The sequence below is a fragment of the Electrona antarctica genome (genome assembly GCF_951216825.1).
Source record: "Electrona antarctica genome assembly, chromosome: 5".
NCBI lineage: Eukaryota > Metazoa > Chordata > Actinopteri > Myctophiformes > Myctophidae > Electrona > Electrona antarctica.
This window is the reverse complement of record NC_136810.1, coordinates 44,998,749-45,013,518: the sequence shown is the minus strand read 5'-3', so window position 1 is coordinate 45,013,518 and position 14,770 is coordinate 44,998,749. Positions and strand designations below refer to the sequence as shown.

The window sequence follows — 14,770 nt, the reverse complement described above, 5'->3', positions numbered from 1 at the left end:
ATATACTGTTAATTAGGCTTAGACTGTTCCAAATTTAAATTCAAATGCTGTAGGATAGGGCAAATCAAAATAAATAAACAGTGCAGTTAGGTTAGGCTAACATGCTTATTCCAGGGATAAAAAAATGATATTGTCTTCTTTGTAAAACAATAATTTTGAGCCAAGAGACCTTCTTGGTGCTAACAAGAATTCAACATTGCATGACACATTACAATCATATTGTAATTTTGGAATATTTAGGGGCGAAACAAATTATGTGAGCAGTGAGCACCAACCATCTGTTTTTTGTTTTGTTTGTACTTTATTTGTGCAAAGCAGAAAAGCATTTACAGTTAGTCTTTCATTTTATATAGTGGCACAAATCGCACAATGCACCTGCAAAGCACTTCCCCCTTTACCATTTTTGTTACATAAAGGATGTAGTTGTACAGTAAGTAGTTTATATTTTATATTCATAGTAAATGTGCATACAGTAAGCTGCATAGATAGCAATGGTTATCATTCTAAATCACATCATCATGAGTGTTGGTATTCACAGTATTGATTATAGGACATCCGATACCGATAAAATAATATACTGTATGTGTCATCAGAAATGTGCAGAATTATTTGCTGATCTTCCGTTTTAAAATGTAGCTATAGTATCAATGTCTGGACAGAGGCAAGAAGAGCGTCTGTTTATTCTCCATTAGGATAACTTATTGTTTGATTGTAGTTCTTTCAGTCTCAAGTTAGTTAAATCCTACATGCTAGAGGAGCTTAAATGACAATAAGTGGCATACAGTACAGTATATACACAAATATACATGGGTTATGGAATGTACAGCAGTTATAAAGTCACGCATGTCCATTATTTCACTGTATGTAGAATTCACAAAAGAATAAAAGATCGATTTCCACAAATGACAAGAGGAACGTCTCCTTAAGAAAAGTACACATTCTAGGAGGCCGATGAAGAAAATATAACGTCTGTGAAAGTCTCGTTTACGCTTCGGCAGCACAAAACAACGTATATTCAACTGAAACGTTTTTTTAAAACTTTTAATGTTAAAAGTACATTATTTTGTCAAGCAATATATCACCCCTCAAGAACAAAATAGGCTTTACTTGTCTTTGAGTAAAAGTGCCATCACCGGTCCAAGGTGGAAAGACAAAACCAATGGCTGCCAAAACTAGGCAAATCAGTATCATGTTGAATGGAATGTATACCAGTTCCAACGACTGAGTAACAATCTGATCCATTTGTTTGTGGAAGTGCTCAATACCCTATTTTAAGTCAGATCTGAGCCCAATATCCAGTGCCAATACAGATAATACAAACATAGACGCATCCCTATTGTCATAATATCAATATCAAAATAAAAATCAAAACTTTCTACAACAAAATATACTACACGGAATATAATGAATGAAATGTGCAATAAAAATACACATGTATATAAAATATCTCAAATAATCACAGTTCTGGTGATTAATTATTTGGAAAAAAAACAATGACTCTAAAAATCTTTAAACATTAAAATCGTCAAGTACTCTACATGGTTTCCAGTCCTCGGAAAACAAAGGTGCCACAATAAACATTCAAACACCTAGACGTAAATGTAGTGATCCGGTTCAATTTCACAGTCCAATTCCTTTCACCTCATAACACTGTATATAGAACCCAGAACCCATTTGCTTAGCGAGAGGTCTAAGGTCATGCCTGCCGTACACTAAACGACTAAAGACATTTAGCACATCATGTTGCAGTTGAAGGCTAATTTTGGAGCGTTTCCATCCAACTGTCGATGATACCTATACCTTCTAGAAGTTATAACGCCTAATACGCCATTATAAACACAATGCTTTACGGCCGTACGCAATGTATTACCATAGTACTAGTACAACAGTACCTCCTTAAAGTACGTTAGGCATAAAATACTGTAGCAGAAGACATACCCATACTGTAAGCACAATAGAACCTCTGTGCAAGTCAATCACTGTCCCGTGCATGTGCAACACTGCTTGATTGTAAACCATACAGTCGAAGAATGAATGTGTAAAACATGACACAAATGTAACTGGTATTGCGTGAAAGTATATAAAGCCTCCAAATGGCCATATAGCCAATTGATTGTAAAGGCCTATATGTAAATTCTGCCCCTGGTTAGAAGGACAGCTTTATTTTTTACCTTAATTTAACTGTTTGTTACTTTGTAGCTTTTCGTCAAACCAAGTTATGTGGCAAATTATTTCAATAATATATCTACTAAGGATCATTTGTCACTCCCCCCTGAAAAGGTGTATAATTCACAGGGTTTATGTTTGAATCCAATCGGTATTCGGTACCAGTATACGTTTTCTAAAATAAAATACAAAATAAAATCCCTTTAAAGCAACAGACCATATTTGCCTGCATATCAATCGATCATTCTGTGCATTGCTTGATGCAGGGTTTTTAACAGTCAGCAGTACAGAATGTTTTCCGTGTGAATTAACCAGGCTTAGTCGTCTCAAACGTCTTTGGGTCAGCTGAGAGTTGGTGAGACAGTGCCCTTCCCCAAGTCAACACAAATATCCATAGATAATGCCTCCATTGTTCACTGCAGTCCATTACATAGGAGTGAACCTCAAGTCAGAGCAGTAAACTGTGAGGGAATGTAGGTCTGGAACAGAGTGCATATGCCAAAGGCCCTCCTTTACAAGTCAAGTGTCTTGCCTTTTCAATAAGTAATGCTCCCAATCTGTCAGTGATAATAGCGCTATGCTTTGCATCTTTCTTTGTGGATCATTGATATCACGATAACTAAGGCAGCTTCATAGACTACACAAAATACCGTATCTTTGACATAAGCAAAAAAGAAAAAAAACTTCCATTGTCACAGCAAGGAACATCTTTCATAGTCTGAGGGTTTACGACGTGCAATGGTTAACATGGCCTTGTATGGGGGAGGTATATAATAATCATCATATAGCTATAAAAAGCTATATGAAGTTGGTTAGCCAGCTTTAGATAATATGCTTGACCTCACACAGAGGAAAAGCACAGGTGGGACGTATAGTTTTAGTTGGATGATCAGATTGCTTTGCCAAAGCTTGTCTGTTGCATAATCCACTGAAGTGATGTGTTCCATACTGATGACTGCTGATCATGTCAGACAAACAACACATCTCTGTCAACACATGCCTTTTTCAAAACCAACTCAGGTCACAGAATATCCGTCAGCACATGCCTGTCAATAACCCCCTTGGGTCACACAATATTCACAGCAGAGTTGAGGACATCTCCGGTAAAACGGGTCGTTTAAGGGAGATCGCAGCAAATAAGAACAAGAACATAAAGTATTTGGAGTAGCTGGTCAGCTGGGAGGAGACATGATGTGGCATGGACCACTTGCCAATTCATTTAGGAAAAAGGATTTCTTTTTTTTTTTTTAAAGCACACCAAATTGTTCAAATACTATTCGAAATGGAAACAACCACGGCAAACTCAAATGAGTAACTTGAGTTTGTAACTTAAGTTTTGTAATGACAGGTGAACACACTGACCCAACATGTTGGAAGTCACGATTGCACCGCATTCAGTGACAGCCAGCCAGTGAGTTAGCTTTTCAAAAGTGGGTCCGGGTTAACGGCACCTCGACGGAACTATATTTCATATGAAACTACGGATAGCAGCAAGATGCTTCTGTAAGCTTAGGCTATTTGACAAGAAAGGTTAGTTTTTCAGTTCTTTCACATTTCCATATGAGAATGATATAGAGTTATACATTGATGCAATGTTAACATTTTCAAATGGGAATCTGCCGATAACGGAAACCCACTCCAGGTGGAATAACTAATCTCCGATGTTAGCGATATGGTCTCAACAATGCAGAGGCATAGAGCAGTCCTAGCCAATAATGGGGGTTAGCGTAAGATGATGACTTTATGGGAAGTACTTTAACACCTAACCAGACGGTCAAAGTTTGGCTTTTTTGGTCCATGCGACACCAAATAGTAGCCAGAGAGTCAGCAAGCTCTCCTGAGGCGGAGAGTCTCGCTGAATCATGGATGACGTGGAATCCGATTGGCTGAAAGCACTTCAATCTATATCTCTTCATCTTGCTGAGAGGCTCAATGCGTTGTCAATCATCTTCCTCCGTTAGACACCCCAGAGTTTCTTCTGCTGAAAGTAGGCATCAAACCGGGCCAGGGCGTACTCCTAAAATACATTTCAATATTTATGTAAATATATGTAAAACATTTGCATATAAAATACAGAAAAAGCTTTTATAAGCCATCTAAAAAACAATCAAGTCAACAACAAGAAAGAGCAACCCCCCCCCCCCCCCCCCCCCCCCCCCCCCCCCAAAAGCTCCGAGACCCACCATGTATCCAAATTCAATGGTGGAGATCCTGGCTTGGATGATGGACCACAAACCCCAAAAGAAGTGGGATGCCAAAGAGAACCTACATACACACAGACAGACAGACAGACAGACAGACATTAATTTTGTATTATCTATATAACATAATAATATAATCACACGGCATCATTGCAATACTTTAGTATCCTGTTGACCTCACCTGTTGACCTCAATGTAAATCTCTTCCTTCAGCTTCACCTTGTCTTCCTCACTCAGATTGTCAAAGCTTCCATCTTTCTCCCTCAGGTAATTATCAAGGAAATGCATCTGTCGGTAGAAACCACAAGTAAAGGTCATGCTGGGTTCTTTGTTAGATGAGTAAAGAACTATTATAAATGCACCAAGTCTCTGTGCAGAGACGAAGAGTTCTTGGCTGGTGGTGGTTTCATCTTAATTAAATTAATTTGCGTCAAAAACAACTCATCTCCCCGCAAGTGTCACCAGTGAAATGCATGTTGGGACGGACACAGATTAATACTGGGACACAGTTTTCCGCGCAACATTCCCCTTGCATTCTCCAACGCACCTCCCCTTTTTCACACCTCCCCCAGGCAGGCATCAGACCCACACGGGGAAAACAACTCGGACCCATACTACAGCTACTCTTGCGTCAGTCGACATAACTTCCTCTTTGGGGAAGCATCGCGGCCAAATCGGGGCCAAATACAGGCAGATGCAATGCTCAACGCTGGCTCAATAGCTCAGGAACGACACATTCCTAAATCACACAAAACATCTCATTCTTAACCTGATTATATAAAGAACAAACTACAACTTGCTTTGAAGCCCAAAAAGCCAACCTCCGCGTTCACCGTTTAATAGCTTATACCTCCATGGGCAGCAGACAGTGAGCGGTTAGGGACCGTCTACAAAGTGCAACACCGAACGTGAAAATATTCAATAACTTTTAATTTATAGGCAGAATATTACCACCAAATTTACATCACACATCAATGGCGTACTTATGATTGTACTACAGGCATTTACTTGCACAAGAAACGTTTAATTAGCCTACTTTTGTGCCCAACCCAACTTCCCAAGACCATCTGTAAACAATTCCCCCCCTATCAGTAATGTCATCTATTACATCGCATTACCCACACTGAACATCATTTGCTGTTCATATATTCAGAACGGGTAAGGACTAGTAATATATAACACCATATACAGTAGTAAACCACAGAAGTGGTAAGAAGCGGAAGCAGAAAAAAAACAGAATTTTCCTCCATACAGACCTGTTGGGCCTTTGAAGGGTAGTTCTGGGTGTTGACTTTGAAGAAGGGGAACTTGTCGTTGGTGTAGTCATACACCCATTCACAGAAATGGTTGCCGATGTCAAACCCCCTGCAAAGTAGTAGGAAAGGTAGACAGGCAGATAGACGGACATGGGGAGAAGAGAAAGAGAGTGGGACAGAGACATGGAGATATTTGGATGATATCAGTGGATAAATTACAACCAAGCAAAGGGAGCAGCAACAATCACATCAGCTCTGTCTGTTGGAGCAGAATGTTCCCGGGCTGTTTCATCACTATGTGACATAAAGGGGAAACAATGATAAGATCATCGAGACAGATATGGTATATGATTACATAAAAGCCACCTACCCTACATAATCATATGTACAGTACATACTGTACTCAGGGGTTGGCACTAACGCTTGCCCGCTTGCCAGGGGCAAGTCAAAAAAATGGTCGGGCAGGTGAAGGTTGCTATCGGCTTGCCCGATCGGGCAAGTGTGCATTTTGAGTGAACGTCTTTGTTTAGTTGGCTATATAAACATTTACACAACATGAGATATTGAACGTGGTCATTGCGCGCCGTCCTCCGCATCTTCCCCTGCTTTCTGTCTCTCTCCCAAGCAACCCCCCGCTGCCACCACCACCACCACACACACTGTAGCTCTACTAGCACGCGTGAAGCTATGAGAGAGGTCCCTGCTCCAGCAAAATATTGAGCCCCCCAAAACAGGCCAGCAGCCTGGGAAAAAGGTAAAACATACTACGGACACAGTCACAGAGAGGAAAAAGTGACGATAGAAAAAGTAAATGAGTCAGAACGACGTCAGCGAAAGTTTGCGAAAGTGTGTGGATCAGCTGTTTTCGGCACACAACACCGTTGTACCATGAAGTAAATCTCGCAGAACGTGCACAGTGCACACATCAATATACATTGCCTGCCAATTGTCAACACTACCATCACTGGTTGGTTTATTGTGTTTTCAGAACGTCGTTGTTTAATGGTTGCCAGTCATTCAACACTCATCTCACACTGATACTGATAGTGATAGTATGCTAATGTGTGAAAGTGGAACCTCCAGTAATGAGGTGTCCTCCCAATGGAAGAACAACTATGAAGAGAGCTACCTCTAATGTTAAAATAAATCTTGTATTGTTAAAATAAAATATAGTATTTACATAACTTGATTGTTTACTGTAGCCTATTGTGACTGTGACTTAAAAAAAAACATAATTTTCAAAAGTTTTCAACTGGGAAAGGAAACGTTTCAAGCAGTAGAAAGTAAAAAATACGTTAAAATAAACAGTAATGCAAAATGTAGGCCTACAATATATTTTGGGGGGCAAGTGGCCATGAGCTGAGGGCAAGTGGAACATGACCTTTACTTGCCCGACGGGCAAGTGCCTCTGAGACCTTAGTCTACTGTACTACTTTATATACTTTACCATCTACTGTACTGTAGATACTTGCCTACACATGTGTCACATGTAAGTGCAAAGTATAAAGAGTGAAAAAGACCATTATCAGGTATTATGCATGTATTGTATGAACTCAACTCATAACAATTTGAATATCAAAGCTATGCACACAGGTGCAGTGCAAAAAAGAGATTTAATTCTATGACTTGACTCTGTGGTGTATTAAAATCTTGTTATCTTGTGATCGATCAAACTATCTAGTATCTTGAGAAAACTAAACATTGTTTCCCGAGATCACTTGATCCTTTTCTTGTGACCACAAGAAAACAAAATTAAGTCGTGACTGGTCGTTATCACAAGACAATCAAGAAAAAAGGGCGTATACAACATGGCATTTTAGGGCTTCTATACTTTTATTTTTAATCGTTTGTCATCTTGTTTTCATAGCTGCCTACCACCCCACTGTGTCCTCAAGTGAAGGATATCTACAAAGCATACCACAGGCTGCCATGACAACCAGAAACCAGACACAATTCTCTCTCCCTCTCCCTCTGCAGGAGCTTGCATGTGTACTTGCATGTAAACTGCAAGACTGTAATCCATCAAACCAATTAAAGCCTTTCATTTATGCAAGGACAGGACAAAGTGATACCGGAGCATTGTTTGCGGCGGGGAATGGTGACAAATAAATTACAGTTAAAATCAATACTGGCACGAGGCTAACAGAAACCACATGATCCAACATGTAAGGCTGAAAACTTAAAAATAGCAAACAAATAAAATGTGTCTACTTTTTGTGAACTATAGCCGTGTGGAGGACTGTAGTAAAAAAGGCATGAGGGCTTCCGTTTAGTGGGCAAATTGTGTGTGTGTGTGTGTGTGTACGCGCACACATGTTGTGGCTAGGGCTGTCACGATTACAAATTTAAGCACGATTATTTGTCACACAGATAATTGCACTGAACATTGGAACGTTACAATTTGTATTTGTTTTGCCTTTTAGGCTTTGTAATCACAAATTGTACAGGGCAGATATTACAAATATCTTAAATATACAAAGAAATCACAGACACAGATATTTTTTGATATTTTTTTCTTTCCAAGAAATCTTTACAAAATAGCAGAAATAGTTGATCTACAAACTTACTTGTTGTAAGCTAGTAGATCTGCTATTTTTCGACCTGGAATTCATTTTGAAGATTATGCAAGAATAACTGCGATTATCTAAAAAAGAAATTACAATTAGGCGATTGTAATAATTGTGGCAGGGCTAATAATAGCTGGCTCTGGCTCGCATTGTCCGTGTGGGTGGGCGGTGCTACATGATGTGTACATGTGTGTTAACAGTACACACGTGCAGGAGTTTAAAGCAGCCATGCGCATGGACAGAGGCTGAGAACAAGGATGGGGGGATGGGTGAGTTTGTGTGTGCATGTGAAGGAAACAGAGAGTGGCATATGAGAGAGAGAGAGAGAGAGAGAGAGAGAGGAGAGATGGGTGAGTTTGTGTGTGCAACTGTGCATGTGAGAGAGAGAGAGAGAGAGAGAGAGAGAGAAATGCTTTGGCAGAATCACTGAAGTGGGAACCAAGGCCAGTCTGCACTATGCCATTTCCCATAAACTGAGCCAGTCAGGAATTCCTGAGAGCGCGCGCACACACACACACACACACACACACACACACACACACACACACACACACACACACACACACACACACACACACACACACACACACACACACACACACACACACACACACACACACACACACACACACACACACACACACACACACACACACACACACACACACACACACACACACACACACACACACACACACACACACACGGCAAGTGCAAAGTAGCACACAGACACCACACCACTCCAACCCTGAAATCTTCCAGCGAAGAGTACAAAGAACGCAGACAGCTGTACTGTAGTGTCTTGTCTGGTCCGCCGTGTCCCCCCTCCCCCCCAAACAGACAGGAGGGGATTGATAAGACCGGTCCGACTCCATCATGTCCTATGCATTCTCCGTGGCCTTCCCTCCAGACGACGGTCGGTTACATAAAGACTCATCAGAGCGGAGTGCTTGTGAAATATGGATGGAAGTCAGGCTGCCAGATAAAGAAGCTGGCTCTGTGCCTTTCATCTCCCCATCTCTTCCCTTCTTACCGTCTCACCCTGGATTCACTCTCTTTCTCCCTCTCACTTACTATTAGGCTCACCCCTCCCGACCGACTGCAGAGGTAGCATTAAATGGGAACTGGCTGTCTTCCAAGGGCACACTCTGCTGAGAAGGGCAGATGAGGCGAGGAGATGGAAGGTGACGCAGCACAGTGCTAGACTGGAGCCTACGTATATGCACTGTCCTAGAGCCAGACTGATAGAATGGTCTGTCCATAACTCCATATATATATATATATATATATATATATATATATACATACACTGGCTGGTCTTAAAGTTGCGACGCAGTGTTGTGAGCTTGTACTAAGACTTTCCAAAATCAGGACTCAAACATCTGGCATCTCTAGACACTGTATGTTACAACCTCTATAGTGTAAGAGTTCGAGTGAGGACAACCGTGTTAGAACATGTTTTAGTGTAGTTATATAAACTCAGTCTTGGTGACTGCCTTGTGCTACCAGGCTCACTGAGGGGGGGGGGGGGGGGGAGCTGTAGCCATTCACTTCCATTGGCCAGACCAAGGAATCGGTTAAAACTTTGCCTTTCATGGGCATTCTCTGAGCTCACAGACCTTGAAAGGCGGAGGAAATACATTTAGTACTCTACTAGTTTCATTTCAGATGTCCGCCTTGCTGTTGGGCAGAAACGTGTACTGTATCTCTACAACAGTGTATTCAAAATGGTATAGATGGAAGATGATGGACAGAAGTTAGACTGGTTATTTAATTATGAAGTATTTAGGACAGCCCAGTTTGTTTCTAGAGCCTGGAGTAGAAGACAATCCCAGCTCTTCAAGTAGGTACATGTGTCTCCTGTCACAGGCCTAATGGTGTATTTTATTTTATGTTATATATTATGTAATCTGCTCGTAAGGATCTGGAGTGTCAGTTTGGTATTCAATTGATCATTGTTTGCAAACCGTCATGTCGGTTTATTGTAAACTGTAAAAAGTGTCCTGTAAGTCCATTATGGGCTGGGCTTCTTCGGAAGCATGACACTTCAATAAAGAATCAATCAATCAATCGGTATACTTTGTCATATGACACACAGCGTCGCGTGAAAGTAAGCTCACAAAATGTCACAATGGGAAGAGAGAATTGTGCTTTTCAGTTGTTAGTCTGGTTTTACAATCGACTTTAACCCATTTAGACCTGAGACCAGATTCTACAAACAGTCTTCTAAATCATGACAGTTTTCTGAAAAAGAAAAAAAAACGATGTCAGTTCTATATTAGTGGTTCTCAAACTATTTCATGTCAAGGACCCCTAGAATGACATGTAATTGGCCACAGACCCCCATCTGAAAATATGTTGTTCCAGTACAGGGACCTCCCCAGAAGCAAAGATTTGAGTTAAAAGTGTTCGCTGTGAAAGAATATACATTCCAAGATTTGCACACATTTTCACGATTTTTCAAAAATAGCAGATCTACAAGCTCGTAGCGCGGCACTCGCCGTGCTACGAGCTTGTAGATCTGCTATTTTTCAACAGCTAAAGTTTAAAATAATGGTTAAAGTGGCGTTTAATACAGCATGTTGCTGTAACTTACCTGTAATTGTAGCTGCTATATTCAAAGTCAATGAGCATCAGCTTCTGCTTGTCTGAGCCCTGGCGTCTGTTCAGCAGCAGGATGTTGCCTAAAAACCACGAGCATTATTATTATTTGCAATGACCATTATTTTCAATTCAATACCTTTACATTAGTAGGGTGTCTCATCTTAAGCATGCAACATAGCCTCTACAAATCCCAGGATTACTTGCCTTAGCCCAGTGTTTACCGTTACAATTCAATGACCCCCAAATTAAATGTTTTGTTGTCGTGTGTGTCGTCCCCCCCCCCCCCCCCCAATCTGAAAATACTGTGCCAAGGACCCCATACAGGATTTTAACGGTTAAAATCATTCAAATATATTCACATTCTATCCACTATTTTCCAATACATAGGATTAAAACACAGATTTTAATGCTGTATTGTTTTGCTGGGGACACCCTGGAACCCACTCAGGAACCCCTGAGGGTCCCCACTTTGAGAAACACTGTCTTAAGCCATAAATCCATACCTTCTTGACAGTCGTTGTGGCAGAAGACTACAGGTGAATGGGTGGACTCCAGGAGACACCTGTGTGGATCACAATTACAACTCAGTGTTTTGGCATGTTTATATTGGTCTCTCTCTGGCAGCAGAAAGACAAGATTATCTTATCTGACACGCATACAAAATGCCCGTAGCTGGGAAGGACATTATTACTTGCGCAAGCAGAGTGTGCAAGTAATAGATTTCGTCCAGGGCGATGTTTGATGCGTATGCGCCGTGCCAGCGTATGACATAATGACTACTTGTGCTTGATATGGCAGTGGTGTCAGATTACATACATGTATACATAGGGACATTACCTTTAATCCTCCCGACGCTAAAACATATAATTGAGAGCTAGTTATACCAGTTATACCCTGACGTCATATGCTGCTACGATACATACGCATACGCAAAGTAACCACAGTATACCGCTAATCAACTTACAAATTACATATACATAGAGGCATTTCCTTTAATCCACCCGACACTGATCGACATATACGTCACCAGTACTTGCGCGCTCTGCTTGTGCACTAGTAGGCCATTTATGGCCTACTTGTGTGCAACAAGCAAGTAGGCACTCGCCAAAGTGCAGTTCTAGTTATTATTATTATTAGGAATAATCCACTTTCCAAGGTCAGAATGATCTTGGGACCGTGCACAGGCCTGTAGAATACATTACAGTCCTTCTGTACACGTGCATATGGACTCTTACTTGAGCATATCCATCTCGTGAGGCAGGTTATAGCTGAGCAGGCGGTTGAAACGACGTAGGTGTGACTCCCGGGTGAAGACCAGCCTCATGACTTGGTTCAGGTACCTGGTGGAGGATTGTATTATTATGATTATTGATGATGATAATAATAATAATAATCACAATAATAATATTTTGTTTTATAATATATATCGCTATATGGCGCTATAACAGGCCAATGTGAAAAGGGTGGGATATATTCCTCAGCCTAGTAGGAAAGCCAATGTTAGCCAATTAGGATGGAATATGAAATATCGGACAGATCCAACACATGACTATAGAGATAGTGTGTAACGATTTGCGGGATTTGTGGACAGAATCTGGAGGAGTAATATAAAAAAAAATGTTTTTCAAAAGTCGGCCTCCTGGTGGCGCTATAACAGGCCATTCTGGAAATTTTGGGGCAGAGGTTCATCGTTGGCATCCAGGGAGTGTGTGTGCAAAATTTGGCATCGACCGGGTTAACGGTGCCGGAGATTAGCTGGTAACAGACGGACGGATGGACACACGGACTCACTCACTCACACACACACGGATGGAGTGCAAAACATACTCTATCCCCAGGCCTTCGGCCTGGTGGAGACAATAATAGAGGCATTCACAACACAAACCTGACCGTGTTATCTGTTGTTATGTGACACAGTCTCATCAGGCCATGATGACACGTCATCTGGAAGTACTATCACCGTTCAAAGGTCATGAGAAATCATGACATGCAACATTATTCACAAGGTCAAAACAGAACCACCACACACACACACACACACACACACACACACACACACACACACACACACACACACACACACACACACACACACACACACACACACACACACACACACACACACACACACACACACACACACACACACACACACACACACACACACACACACACACACACACACACACACACACACACACACACACACACACCCTTTTAGACCAAGTGTATGACTGTACTCTGTTGTTGTTTTACATTTCTGTCTAATACACTATTCAATCACTCAATCAATTCTGGGGCTTTACAAATATCTTGCCAACAGACAATCAGGACAGGGCTAAAAGTACATATCCCTCGTCCTGGTAATAATCAGCAATGACCATTGAGACATCTTGGTTGTGTTTTTTTGGGTGGGAAAATAACCATGCACTCCAGTGACACAGTGAGTGACCACTACCATCCCCCACACACACCCATCAGTATTTCATCTCCCTGTTATGTCAGATGAGTAACCCTGGCTCTGCTTCCTGTATGAATGGAGGGACAACTGGAGGCAGGATGGATGTGTAAGTTTCTGTCCTGTAGGGAGGATGTCAGAGTGGTGGTCTACCACCACCACCACCACCACCACCACCAGCCAGCCATGTTCTCTTTGACTGTAATCAGTGAAGTCCCAATAAAATGTTACATGCCAACATTCCCGGCAACTGGAATAGTTTTATGACATGAGCCGAGATAGAACAGTGGAAGGGAGGAACAGCCTGGTGATTAGGGTGTCTTGTCCCGGGTCAGTCACCTCTACGAAAACCACCCTATCAACATCTCACCTCAGCCATTGTGATCAGGTGACAGACTGACTGTAACCTTGAACAAACAGAGGTTTTGTAAACAGACACAGAGACGCATGTCATTCTTGTTGCTTAACCTGCCTTAGGCTGTGTTAGCCTACAAACTTAAAGGCTGGTATAGCACCCGACAGGGTACTTTTCCGTTAACTGTTGTAGACATTGCACAATGCAAATATTACACAACAAAGGGACTTAAAGCTACCTTCTTTGACTTTCCTGTCCTACACCGGATTCGAACCCGCCGGGTCTCCCACACAACCCGCCGGGTCTCCCAGAAAACCCGCTGGGTCTCCCACACAACCCGCCGGGTCTCCCACACAACCCGCTGGGTCTCCAACACAACCCGCCAGGTCTCCAACACAACCCGCCGGGTCTCCCACACAACCCGCTGGGTCTCCAACACAACCCGCCAGGTCTCCAACACAACCCGCCGGGTCTCCCACACAACCCGCCGGGTCTCCCACACAACCCGCCGGGTCTCCAACACAACCCGCCGGGTCTCCCACACAACCCACCGGGTCTCCCACACAACCCGACCGGGTCTCCCACACAACCCGCCGGGTCTCCCACACAACCCGCCGGGTCTCCCACACAACCCGCCGGGTCTCCCACACAACCCGCCGGGTCTCCTACACAACCCGCCGGGTCTCCAACACAACCCGCCGGGTCTCCCACACAACCCACCGGGTCTCCCACACAACCCGCCGGGTCTCCCACACAACCCGCCGGGTCTCCCACACAACCCGCCGGGTCTCCCACACAACCCGCCGGGTCTCCTACACAACCCACTGGGTCTCCCACACAACCCGCCGGGTCTCCCACACAACCCGCCGGGTCTCCCACACAACCCGCCGGGTCTCCCACACAAGTGATGAGGTTTTCTTTCTTTTTTTTTTTACCACTGATCTCATAGCCCACCTGCTTGCTACAGATTGGACAAAATTGGACAATTATTGTAATTACTATAAAAAGTTACATAGTACAGCAGGTGCATCTTTAGCACAAAGTAAACCTAAAATTTTAAAATGAATGTCGGTCACACACACCATGTTCCTTTTTGACTGTCACGTCTTTAATGTGGTCCAGTATACTCTATTATCATCATGGAGAACTGTTATCATACGTCT

At 42.5% G+C, this 14,770-nt stretch overlaps 1 protein-coding gene across 2 annotated transcripts in view; it reads right to left on the bottom strand.

Annotated features, from left to right (window-relative positions):
• Positions 1–293: 293 nt before the first annotated feature.
• The window catches only part of chka (choline kinase alpha), a 28,244-nt gene continuing 13,767 nt past the window's right edge, over positions 294–14,770 (bottom strand). For both annotated transcript variants that reach the window (XM_079500786.1, XM_079500787.1), the window contains 7 exons: positions 12,030–12,134; positions 11,298–11,356; positions 10,787–10,874; positions 5,624–5,732; positions 4,549–4,655; positions 4,350–4,431; positions 294–4,183 (listed from right to left, as the gene is read on the bottom strand). In XM_079500786.1, coding sequence (XP_079356912.1) covers positions 4,124–4,183; positions 4,350–4,431; positions 4,549–4,655; positions 5,624–5,732; positions 10,787–10,874; positions 11,298–11,356; positions 12,030–12,134 — 610 coding nt within the window. In that variant the 3' untranslated portion in view covers positions 294–4,123. The remainder of the gene's footprint in view (positions 4,184–4,349; positions 4,432–4,548; positions 4,656–5,623; positions 5,733–10,786; positions 10,875–11,297; positions 11,357–12,029; positions 12,135–14,770) is intronic.